The following is a 13,946-nucleotide window of genomic DNA, read 5'->3' on the forward strand; positions in this document are numbered from 1 at the left end:
CATTATATTGAAAATAATAAATTAACTATTTTGCATAAAATCATAAACTATATAAAACAATTGCTCACATACAACAATATATCTAAACTAATAATTTAACTAGAGTATGTTAAAAATTTAAAGTCATAATTTAATAAATATAAGTATAATATAATATTTTAATATTGTAGGAACTTAGTTTTTTTGTATTAATTTGACATTAGCAACCAATTTATAATAATTATTAGAAAGATTGCATAAAATCATAAACTATACAAAAGTTGTGACTTCAAAATGACACCTGCTTACGTACGATAACATGTGTATATAAATAAGTTAACTATAATATGTTAAAAAGTTAAAGTGTAACATCCTATTTATTAAATAAATAAATAGATAAAATTAATGAATGAATAGTAGCCCTAAAATCCATAATATTTCTCAGGATGTTGGTTTCGGGGAGTCAAATGACATGATTTGGAGTTTCGGGGGTTAAGGTGTAATTCCGGGATTTATTTGGTAAAGATTTTTAGAGGTCAAGGAGTGTTTGGTATATATTGGACCTAAATTTAAAGATTTTGGTGGCTAAGGGGCTTAATGGTAATATATAGACTCCAGTTGAAAATAATTTCTAGAGAATGGGCTATTTGGTATCATTTGGACTTATATTGGATAGATTTTTTGGGACAGTGGCTAAATGGTAATTTATGGACTTAAATTTAAAAATCTTTATGAAAGAGGGATCAAAAGTGTAAAAAATCATTTAAGTTTGAAAGGAAAACACGAGACTTAAACTCGTGCCTTCCCTTCCCGATTGAAGGTCTCATTGAGCAACCCTAACCCTAAAATGAACCCGCTACCACCTTGTGCTCTCATCTCAGCCGCCACCACCCGTTTCTCTAGATTTTTGACCAATAGAGCCACCGAGCGTAGCAATGTTTATTTTCCGGTGAAGAGCAGTCAATGGCGTGACTGTCGGGTGTGTCCATCGCCACCTTTCTGCCATCCTCCTCCTCTTTCTATTCTGTCGTCGCTCACAGTTGTACTTGGCTGTTGACGGTGCCGTTCTGACCACCCTTTGCTTTTGAGATCGTCCCATAGTAGCTAGCTGTCACCGCCACCACTAGTATAACTCACATTTCTATTGTTTCGGTCAAGATTCACCACTGTGAGTAGGGACCAACAGTGGGTGTACGTTCACGTGAAGGTGTGTCATGGTGATCCTTGGATTTACGGTATGTTTTCTAGATGGTCGGAAACCCCGAGAAAACCACCAAGGTTGCCAACCATGGTGGCTGTCGCCACTAATTTCTTTTCTGCTACCCTTAGCCGTAGTGTATGGGTGGCTGTGAGTGTGATATAGTGTTTGTGTGTGTGTGTTTTGCTTGTAAGGGGTTGTATGAGCGTATCGTGGCTGGAAATCCAAGAAAAACTCCACCACCACCACCATCATGAGGTGGTGCTTGGCACCTCACGCCACCATTCTATCGCCACCGTGGGTGGCTGTGTGCTTAGGTGTGAATTGGACTGTTATTCGAGATATTTTGATGTGTTTTGGCCTAATATCATAACCAACACCACCGTGAGATGGTGGCTGCCACTGTGAGCCACTACCAACTACCACCGCCCGATGTGGCAATGGATGGTGTCCGGGCTAATGGAACCCTATTTAACCTGAAAACCTAATTTGGAACCTTATTAAACACTAATTAATATAAAAGCTTAATCTTGGACCTAATTGACATGCGTTTGGGTTAGAAACCCTAATTAGGGTTTAGAAAACCCTAATTTTGGAAGATTTTAGTTTTGGATTGTCGGGACCCGCGTTTGGACCAGTGGATTGAAGTATGACTCATGCCTAATTACATTGTATGTATTTGGCCTAGTGGAGTGATGGACTTAATGGGTTAAGCAACAACACTTAACCGTAATTGTTATTTTATGTAAGTAACCCTGATTATGTTTGGGCTTCAAGTTTGGCCTTCTGAGGGGCTTTGGTGATTGGGTTATTGATTGGCCATCCAAGAACATGTTTATGGACTAAAGAAATTACTAGGCTATATGATAAGGCTCCTTAGATAGGCATGGACCCAATTTGGAAAACTTGGCCATATATGGGTCATAAATGGGCCTTAATGATTATGCGATATTGGACCTTTGATATGCTAAGTGTATGGACTAGGATTTTGAATGGTCATTAGGGTAAGGCCCATGTAACAGAGTTTGGGCTCAATTTGGAAAATTAGGCCATAAATGGGCCTTGGTTGATTATTTGGTTTTTGGGCCTTCAAGTGTGGGTTTGGGCCTTAGTCTTGGACCAAGCTAGGTTAGGGGTAAAAGGGTCCTTTTAGACTAAGTGTGTACTTAAGGCTATGTATTAGAACCAAATTATTAATTGGGTGTTATATATATATATATATATATATATATATATATATACATACATATATATGTATATATATATATATACATACATATATATGTATATATATATATATATATATATATTAATATATATATATATATATATATATATATATATATATATATACACTAACTTATAAAAGAATTCCTATTATTTCTATAAATAGATCCAATAAAATAATAATATATTTTTAAGGCATTCAACTCTCTAAGCATAAAGTACAACTAATCATGAATAAAATAATATTAAATTTCAATCTGATTACCTTTGAAATCTTATCTTTTCCAAAAATTTGACCCGATCTCTTTAATCCCCGATTTGAGTCAATGCTTATTCCTAAAATCTTGGCAAATATCTATCCATTGGCACGCCATTCCCTATATTGTTTGTTATTCCTAAAACTTAACCCCAACCTCAATCCACCTACAATCAACAATTAATAACATGAATCTCTCTGTTAATGGCGACCAAATTTAGTCATGCTCTTCACGTTCATCGTCAAATTTAGCAATGAAAGGTGGGTTTTCAGCGCCCGGTGATTACATCTACTTCAAGTCCCAAGTCCCTCTCCACAAGATCCCAATAAGTTTTTCTGGTCATAGATTTCGTCAATCTTTCACTTGATTATACATCTATTGACTTACCCAATTCGATAAATCACTGGTTTAGTTGGTATCGATTGTTACTTTCATTATGTCTAAACCCTATTTACAGTTTCGATTCGGCATCAATCGTTCGATGTTTACTCTTAATGAACCTAAAATTATTGAAATTCACATTAAACTGGAGCTATACTTCAACTTTTGAGATTAAATTGGCTAATTTGTAGCTTCCAATTGGTGTATTACTTACAAGCATAAAGCATTAATCTTTATAGCAAGTTCTATAAACAGAAAAAATGTTGATATTAGATTTTACATCCAAATTGATATAAGAATAACATATATGGACATTAATTTTGACATAAATTTTACAGATTTGCACAAAATAATGGAGATATTATGAATCCTGGAACTGCTAGAACAACAAATGTTTACTACAAACAAATCATGGCACTCTCCATGAAGGTAACAACAACTTTAACATTGTTAAAGACAAAAACCAAGTTAAAGTATTCTTTTTCATAACAAAGTTTTCAGAAATCTTTTTTTTTTCTTTTGTTTCTTTTTCAGGGTTATCGAGTGATTTCTGTTGATATTCCTCGTGTTTGGAACAATCAAGAATGGGTTCAAGCATTTGAGAAGTTTTTAGATGTTATTGATGTCCACCATGTAAGATTATCTGATTCCATTTTTGATGTTATTGTTATTTATTTATCTAATGAATTTTTTTTTTAACAGACATCTTCATGGAACATCACTTGGTGGATTTTTAGCACTACTTTTTGCTCAACATAGGCCAAGAAGAGTAAAGTCTTTGATCCTTTCAAATGCATATTTGGATACACAATATTTCTTAGTTGCAATGCCTTGGGCCCATGTGTACGTATCATAAAAAGGACACTTTCTATATACAATTATACACAAATGTATTTTTTTTGGACTGAATGAACTATGAGTAAATGACTATTTTACCCTTATGTAACATTGTTAGTTAGACCCCCTCTTTCCTGTTGAAACAGTATGTCCTAACAGGAATCCCAAATGGTCCACATGAACCATTTATTGCTGATTCTGTGGACTTTGTGTTGCACAGGTGAGTTTTATAAACACACATATACTTCCTAATAATTTGAAAAAGAAAATCAATAGTTTAAAGTAATTATGTCGTAATAAATATGTTAAAAATATAAAACCTGCAAGTTGAGACCCTGGGGGGATTTGGCTTCCAGATTGACTTTAATAAGTGATGTTGCATCAGTGGGACCTCTTCTTCTTTCGGATTCTCTAATCACTGTAATGGACGTAAGCTTCCATAACTCATAATCATATTAAAAATAACAACCTAAACCTATCCACCTAAGGAAATGTTAGATTTACACTTGCTGACTTAACACTTTGCTGTTGGTATTAATGAAATCGGAAACCAATTTTTACTTTAGAGCTGTATTACTAATAAGCATGAATTATGTTTCATGTCATTATGAGACAGCTCAAGGAATGTTTATCCATATTTGTAAAACATATGTTCTTGTGAATCATTTATTTAATTTTTTAATTAATTTGGTTAATAGATAATATTGTTTTGCAAGTAGAAGTGAAGATGCTACTGATATCATCATAGACTCATAGTACTACTTCTAACATAACTTTCTATTGGAAGGGTATGGATCTTGCTATGTTGGCGAAAGGGGAACTTAAGGAAGGGGTGTTGATTTAGGTTTCTTGGGATATTTATCTATTTTAGGCTGATGGGTATGGGCTGGAAAACGACATTGAGGAGGCTAAGTTGGCTAGCCTCAACTCCATACTCCATGGAGACTATTGGATCACTGCCCCGTCTAATGTCAGGCCGAATTACGTTGGAGTGATGACGCAAGCAAGACAAGACATATCTAATGTTTGTCTTTTATTGAAAGGTGTTGTTATTTATTATCATTTTTATTATTTTTCCAATAATACCTTTTCTTAGATACATATTATTTGATTCATTACTTTATTTAGTTATTACTTGTTAGTTTTGTTGTTTTTTTTCTTCATATTTGTATTTCTCCAATTATAATTTTATGAAAGTCAATATCGTGCATGGAATAATGTATTAAAATATAAGCTTAGATATAAAAAAAAGTATAAAATATTACATTATGAATAAAATTCTTGTGATGGATGCTAGAGAAAAGAAAGGTATAAGCAAGTCACTTCGTATGGATGTGTCCTGATTTCTAAAATGAAGGACTATAAACGTACACTACACACCAAAATATTTATTTTCTTTTGTATTGCGAGGGTTACATTGATTTTTTGCCATAAACCGATCGATAACAATATGCATATGTTTTGTGTTACTTGAAATATAACATTTTTCCGTATAGAACTTATTGCCGAATGAGAAACTATTTTTCGCCGCTGCTTTGCGCGGGTCTACGGCTAGTATATATATATATATATATATATATATATATATATATATATATACATATATATATATATATATATATATATATATATATATATATATATATAGAGAGAGAGAGAGAGTGAGTGAGAGAGAGAGGGAGAAAGAACTAAGTTCAAATAAAAACAGTAAATAGTGTGAGAACGTAAAAACACTATGTTTATATTATTATTCTATAATGAATATTGTATATGTATATTGTTGAAGTAATTCTTCTATGAATATTAATGTTTGATTATTCATATACTTATTACAATGTTATTATTCTGTTATAAACTTATGTATGTGCATTTTCGCATAATAATAACATGAAATAGTGTTTTTACGTTCTGACACTATTTATTGTTTTTATTTGAAATATATATATATATATATATATATATATATATATATATATATATATATATATATATATATATATATATATATATATATATATATATATATATATATATAAAAGTAAAAATGTCATGTGAATATCGTTTTATTGTGGATCTTTTTTTATTGAATCTCACTTGGTGTGGAAAAACACAATATAGGAATTTCACGCGATAAAATGAAAAAAAAATTAACATTAATTTTCTGTAGTATTATTTTCAAACAATATAAATAAAATTTGTATATTACACTTATATAAATTTGTATCTTTCTCTATCTCATTCAATATGAATACATGAATCAAAATATAGAGTTTTAAATGTTCTCAAATCATACTTTTTCCCTATCTTATGCACTAAACTATAAAGATCTCATCTACATATGTGAACTATTTATATTTTCTTACTAACCAAATAAATTTAATAATTATCACTTACTAACTATAAATTAGAAACTATTCACTTTTTGTTATTAATTATTTTAAACTTGAAATCATAAGTGCATATAACTAATCAATGTAATTGCAAAAAAAGTTTACTATTTAAATAGGTATATAGATTGGGCATTTTGTCATGCTATTACATTATATATATATATATATATATATATATATATATATATATATATATATATATATATATATATATATATATATATATATATATATATATTCTACTATTATAATTTGACTTTTATAATTATATTAGTTGTAAAACTCAATCAAACAATCATATAAGACATGTAAACAAAAAATATATATCTTTAAAAAATTGAAACAATTAAATTGAAACGTGATCATCTTTAGCTTTTGGCTCTAAATATACAACCATAAACGTTTTATTAAATATAAAGAAAGTAAAAGGAAAGATGTATGGAAATAAAATAAAAAAAGAAGAAAATAACACCGTTCAATGCTTTCTTTTAGAAATCAAAACATCAAAAACCTTCAACATTAGTGATCTATTAGATTTTTATTTGTATACTCTTTGTAATTTTTGTATGTGATTTGTGCGTGAGTGTGTTTACTAAAATGATTGATTTTTTTTTTATAGTAATATAATATATAAATAAGTAGGAACAAAAAAAAAATTATTAGAAATTTATAACTATTATAGTATTTTTCATAAATTTAGGAAATTTGAAACAACATACGTTTCAAATTCATATGGTTTTAGATAACCATTTATCTCTAACGACATGAGTTTAAATTACCTTCATTAAAATATACAAGTGTTTTGTTTGTTGGTGTATTTACTACAACGATTGATCTTTTTTATAGTAATAAAATATATACATAAGCATGAATAAAAAAGTTTATTAGAAGTATATAATTATTGTAGTAATTGATATTAATTTAGGAAATGTGAAAATGAGTAGGTTTCAAATCCATATGGTTTAACATAACAATTTATCTTTAACCACATGAGTTGAATAACCTATTTTATAGTGAGACCGTGAGATACAATCTTATCAACTCATTTTGTAGATAAAAAAACATTTTTAAAATGCAAAATAATTGAAATTTTCGATTTTTTTTTCAAATATTATTTTCAGAAAATTAACACGGTCTCATAAAATTAACATGATCTCAAATAAACCTGAATATATATATATATATATATATATATATATATATATATATATATATATATATATATATATATATATATATATATATATAATGTGGTGAAGTGCGATTTGAACTTCGGTTTTGTAATCATAAGCTCCAAACTGCATCACGAACATTGAAAAATGTATTATGTGGTGCGCTACGCTGTCGGCGGTTTATGTGGTTTGTGCGGTTTGTAGCACACCCTTAGGTCCTTCTAAATACCCATTTTATGTTTATTAAATAAAGTTTTGTTGGTAATTTTAAAAATGGTTAATACAATCAGAAGAAAGTCACTACAAACAAACAATTCTTGTTTTTATACGTTCTATGAGGATTAAAGAACGGCAATACGATTCTTTGCATTTCGGTATATATTATTAATCTATTACATTTTTTCATGTGTTTGGGAGAGAGGTTTTTGATTTTTTTTGGTTATGATGCCCAACTTGCTAAGCCTCTTGCTCTCACTCCCTCAATCATTTATGCCTTTATGATAATTTATTTATAGTTTTATGTTTTATACTAATTTCGATTAAGGGTCATTTGTATTATGATGATTTTTATATGTTTTTTCAGTTATTATGTGTTTGTGGTTTTATAGTCATTTCTAACTTTATAATTATACGCTTAAACAACTCATGTTATCCACATGGGACAAAAAATATACTAAAAAACAAATATTCACAAACTTTCACATGTTTTCAAAGAAAGTCAAACAACTCATGTTATCCACATGAAACAAAAAATATACTAAAAAATAAATATTCACAAACTTTCACATATTTTCAAAGAAAAATAAAACGTGTAAACAGACCACTTTTTTGAAGTGTATCGCATTTTATTCGTGTAAATCACCTATGATACGAGTTGGCGTTATTGCTACCCACAATTCTGGTTGCTTCACTTGTGGTTAACCTCTTTAGGAACCAACGTAAGAAAACTCCATAATCCATTTTATCGCTTGCTTGTTTGTAGTCCGATTGTGGCTTTCAGAAGAGTCAGTGGGAACATTTGGATATCCAAACCTCAAAAAAAACCTGTTGGCATCAATTATATTTACGAGGATATACAGGTACACAAAAGGTTAAAAATATTAAATAATGAAATTACATTTTATTAGACAAATCTTCATAAATGATCCATGTAGTTTCAATGAATATCAAGTTTATTCCGTAACTTTTTTCGGTCCTATAGAAGGTCCTTGTGATTTCAAATTCTATTGTGGTTCGGTCCACACCTATATAAAAAGACTTTTATACCCTTTCTAATTTATTTTACATTTTTTGTAATCATTTTTAGAAAAAATAAGAAAACAACCCAATCCCCAAATCGAATTTTCATCTTCCACAATGGAAAAAACTTCCTTTTGCCTCCTTTTCCTATTTCTCATCGTCTTCTCTTGTAACACCTGTTTCATGTATGAGTAAATTTATTTAAATTTTAGAAATTTATTCTTGGGTTGCCTTGACGTGGTGGGGCTCCACCATGACGTGGCGTTATTTTCTTGGCCGTGGATTTAAATAACTCGCAACAGCTTGGCAATGGGTTTCACATCGTGGTGGCTGATATTGGAGAAACCGTAATCCCGAGGCTTTGGGCCCTGTATAAAGGACATTTTTGCTAGGGTTTTGTGATCATTTAGCCTCCATCACCCTCTCAAGACCAGATATCATAACCCTAGCTTCCCTTGTGTGATATTGAGCTTTTGTGGTGTTTGGTTGCATTTTGAAGGAAGGAGAAGAAGGTGTCAGCCTAATGATATAGCAACAACTCCTCCCCATCCTTGGAATCACTCTATGGACCATTGGTAAATCCTTAAGTTTCCATTTTGTTGATTGTTTGGTTATAAATCTAGCTATATTAGATTATTTTGGTCCATATAGCAATGTTTGGTTGGTTTGATGTGATAAAGGTTGCATCTTTATGACTCCTCTAAGTCCCATGAATATTATATCTTATAGATCTAGACTTTGGCGGAGATTTTTCTTTATCAATGCATGAGTTTAGGTCACCTTTTTGCTTATGTTGACCCAAAATGGAATCTAGACATGCATTGGACATGCATGTCTATAAAACACCCAAATTTATTCTAGATCTAGTATTAGAAACCCTTATGGAGTTGGTTTGGCTATGTATTCTGTGGAAAATTACTTAATGCTTAACCATGTCACGATTTATGCCTTTACTAGATTTTCGATTTGAGATTTTGTCTTGTTAAAGTGTCTTGATGGATAAAGTTGGAAACGTTATCCACTAAGGCATTAAGAAGGAGCAGGTGTGGGTTTTCTAGCCTTTTGTTTTGAGCTCAAAGCAACTTATCTTGATTAAGCTAATCAGACTTCTCCCTAGGATGTGGCACTAGGCTACCACAACGTGGAGAGTAAGAACCAGTCGACTATATTGTCATCTTATGGCCACTTCATGGCCAAGGTAGACCACGATGTGGGGAATTTGTTGATAGCATGTTGCCTCCTTTAACATGGGTATGGATTGGGTTTATACTCGTAGGCCACGACATGGTCAAGGTTGGCCACGAAGTGGAGGTCAACTAAGATTGACATTGGCTTTGACTTGAGTTGACTTTTGGCCAACCTTTAGCTTTGGAAGGTAGACTAAGGGTTTACCTTCTATGACTATCTAGGTGTGGAGTAGCACTTGTTTTGTTAGCAGTGAGGGCAACATCAGTTGATTAGCGTCTGAGAGGTGAGTCTCCTTTAATGTATCCATGGGTCTAAGGCACCAATGTCGATACACTAGATTATGTTGTTTGATGCTAGTTTTCTGTGTGATAATTAAATGTTTAGTATGTTAGGCGGGGTCCATTATACGAGTTGGGGCGAGGTCTGTTATACTAATTAGGTGGGCCTGTTACTTGTATGGTATATGGTATTTGAGGAAACTCACTTATATTTGTGCTTACGGTTCATGTTTATGTTTTAGATACTTCCGGTTCGAAAGGGTCGCATGATTCCACCCGTGTCCTTCTTTTTATCAATTTTGGATTTGTGCTCTGATAACTACTATCGTTTTGACGTACTTATGATGGTTTAACATGAATACTTGATGGTTTTAAATGAATTAAAAATGATTTTTACTTATGATTTTTTGGATGTTACAAGTTGGTATCAAAGCCTTGGTTTGAGGGATTCAGATACACTCTCGGGTGTGCCTAAACACAAATTGAGGATTTGGTATATATTTTCATAAAGAAATGATTTCTAAAAATTTTTTTTACTAGAAAGAAGAGGTATGATGCATGCAATTGGTTGAACTCAAGTAAGTGTTCCAAATACACCCATACATGTTTGTTTGATTCAGTATATGAATATATAAAAAGCATGTTGGATTAGGGCTAAGGATCTGCTCATGATTGCATGATAGGAGAGATGCCTTGTGTTCTTACTCTATAAGCCCCTAGAACTGCATGCTAGTTTGGATTACACATGATATTTTATGATGGCCTATTAGGCAGTGTTCTGGTTAGAACTTGATGCTCAAGTGTTGCTTGCTTTGTGCTTTTAGGAACCACTACTAATACTAGTTAACTATCAAGAGAATATACTAGGTAACATGTTGAAAAAATTAGATAACTTTATAAGGATAGATTTAACTCTATTGTGCAGCTCTTGTTTGAGTGTGACCGTTGTAATATGAGACCTTCTAATTGAAGAATTGTCTAGTGTCTGCAACATGCAACTATATTTGTGAGGTAGTTAATAGGTGTTAGTGGGGGCTTCTTCTGCGGCTGAAGGCGGAGAGTAGTGGGAAAGTGAATCCTTGGAGAAACTAGGAAGCATGTTAGCATTACCAGATGCGTATTTTATAGATTCGTTTAGGGGAATTGTGATGACTCTTGAGGAAAGTATAGATAGGTGTGGAAAGTAGTATTGGGCCAGTACTACCGGAAGTACAACATTCGTACTCGAATCAAAGGAGTCACGTAGAACCTAAAAGGACCGCGCGGTGTGAGATTGTTCGATTGTTTTATGATGGTTTGTATTGTTATTTTTTCAGTATGGTGGTCACTAGAGGCAGTTCAGGTCCTGGTGAGGGATCTGGTTCGGGCTTTGGAGTCGGAGCCTTCAATGATCAGTACATGAGTTTATTTCATCTGAGATTACCCGCAATATTATGTAGCAAACTCTTATGATATTTGGTACGATCATGGATGGTATCTTGGATATTGTGGATGAGCATCTAGGTGCTTATGGTGGGTGCACTCTTTCTTACTTTCCATGATTTTTGTGTATATGGGGATCATGAGTTCTTCAAATTGAAGGACCCCATTGCTAGCAGGTGATAGTTGGTGGACATCGGGAAGCTCTTCTAGACTACCTTCTTCCCGAGGGGTTGAAGGTTAGATTTGAAGGATAGACCACGTGTTTTGTGGGAGGTTATGGACTATGCATTGGGAGGCAAGGCTATTTAGAAGATGTCATGTGATGATTTTGTTACGAGGTTCAAGGCTGAATTTATGCCCATGATTAAGATTTAGCAGTTGGCAAGGGATTTTGAGGACCTTCGCTAGACTACCGAGATTGTGGCGGATATCACTGCCATGTTTCATGAGAAGGCCTATTACCATGATATGTTAAAGGATGAGATTCGAGAATTTGTAAGTATGTCTAGATTCAAGACGTTGGATAACATGATAGCTCGGGATCATGAGCGTGAGTTAGATCTGGAGGCTCTAAGGAAGTGGAAATCGGTTCAGGCTCAGGTATCTGAGGGACTAGGGAAGATGAATAAGGTTGTAGATTCAAGATCGAGGGTCCAGTAAGGTTGGGTTCGACGTGGCCGGTGTTTCTAGTCGCGTGAGGAAGCTCATAGGGCAGGTGGTTATGGCCCCTATAGGTGTGGCAAGACTAGTCACTTCAGCAGGGATTGTACTGCTACTACCACCATGTATGGATTAGGCCTGATTTGCTTCCATTGAAATTAGAGAAGCCACAAGAAGACCTATTGTATGAGTTTGGTAGTAGAGGAAGAAGTTGGAGTGCCTGATCCAACGACATTGAGGATCACCGACGGCCTCCATGGCAAGGTGGAGGTGCCAGTGGTGAGGAAACAAGCTTTTAGTTAACAATCAAGGAGGCTTGTGCAACGCCATATGTGGTTACGGGTATGCATTTTATTCATATCACATTGATTACTATGATGTTTATGCTTATAGATGATTGATATATTATAGGGACATCCCTAGTTAACAATGTTTCTGCTTTAATTTTGTTTAATCCGGGCACTACTCGATCATTTGTATATCTAACGCTTAGCAAGAAATTCAGTGACACTCTAGGGAGCTCGATTATCCATTAGAGGTAGAGATTGATGATGATCATCCAGTTCGGGTTTTGAGGGTATATCGTTGTTGTATTTTGGAGCTATTTGGCGAGCGATATTCAATTGATCTAGTTCCTATTCCATTGTGCGAGATCAAGGTGATTATGGAGATGGATTGGCTGAGCCACAATGGGGTGGTGAAAGATTTCCAACACTAGTTATTTCGTATTCGAACCCCATATGGGGGAGAACTGGTTATTCATGGCGAGGGTGCTCAACATGGACTGGCTCTCTATTCAGCTATAAGAGTTAGGAGATATATGCACCAAGGTTGTTCTGGTTTCGTGGCTTATGTATTAGATACTAGGGATGAGGAAAAGAGGTCTATTGATGATGTGTTGGTTCTTCGAGAGTATGTAGACGTGTTCTCAGAGGATTTAGTTGGATTCCTTCTAGAGAGGAAGGTGGATTTTCGTATTGATCTGGTCCCAGGTATGACTGCAATAGCCAAGACACCCTATCAGTTAACATCGCCGGAGATGTAGGAGTTTTCTACATAGCTGCAGGTGCTGTTAGACAAGCTGTTCATCAGACCGAGTAGTTCACCCTAGGGAGTGTTGATTCTATTCGTAAAGAAGACAAATGGATCTCAGAGGATGTGCATTGATTATCGGGAGTTGAACAAGTTTACGGTGAATAACCATTATCCACTTCCGAAGATTAATGATTTGTTTGACCAGTTGCAGGGTGTGTCTTGGTTCTCCAAGATTGATTTACATTCAGGCTATCATCAGATGAGGTTTCAAGATGACCTTTTTTAGAAGACGGTCTTCATGACTCGTTGTGGTCATTATAAGTTCGTAGTGATGCCTTTTGCACTCACCAATGCACCAACAATGTTTATGGATCTCATGAGCTAGGTTTTCAGACCGATGGTGGATTAGTCTATCATTGTGTTTAGTGATCATATCTTATTCTATTCTAAGACCAAGAAGCAACACGTGGATCATCTGAGAGAGGTTCTGGAGACTCTGAGCAGGGAGAGGCTATATGCCAAATTCTCCAGCTGCGAGTTCTGGTTGAGCGAGGTGTAGTTTCTTGGCACCTTGTAATTTAGAAGGGTATATTGGTTGATCCAACCAACATCGAGGATGTGATGCAGTGGGAGGATGCGAGGTTTCCTTCCGATATTCGGAGCTTCCTTGGTTTTGCTCACTA

At 33.8% G+C, this 13,946-nt stretch overlaps 1 protein-coding gene across 1 annotated transcript; it reads left to right on the forward strand.

Moving 5' to 3' along the window:
• Positions 1-2,892: 2,892 nt before the first annotated feature.
• On the forward strand, positions 2,893-13,273 carry LOC145039744 (uncharacterized). Its single transcript, XM_078987763.1, has 8 exons — positions 2,893-3,011; positions 3,401-3,471; positions 3,577-3,677; positions 3,745-3,889; positions 4,002-4,099; positions 4,212-4,308; positions 4,751-4,922; positions 13,089-13,273. Exons 1-8 carry the CDS (start codon positions 2,915-2,917, stop codon positions 13,271-13,273), a joined length of 966 nt encoding a protein of 321 aa, XP_078843889.1. The 5' UTR covers positions 2,893-2,914.
• Positions 13,274-13,946: the final 673 nt, after the last annotated feature.

Source organism: Lactuca saligna, chromosome 4 (genome assembly GCF_052625555.1).
Source record: "Lactuca saligna cultivar CGN05327 chromosome 4, ASM5262555v1, whole genome shotgun sequence".
NCBI classification, from domain to species: Eukaryota; Viridiplantae; Streptophyta; class Magnoliopsida; order Asterales; family Asteraceae; genus Lactuca; species Lactuca saligna.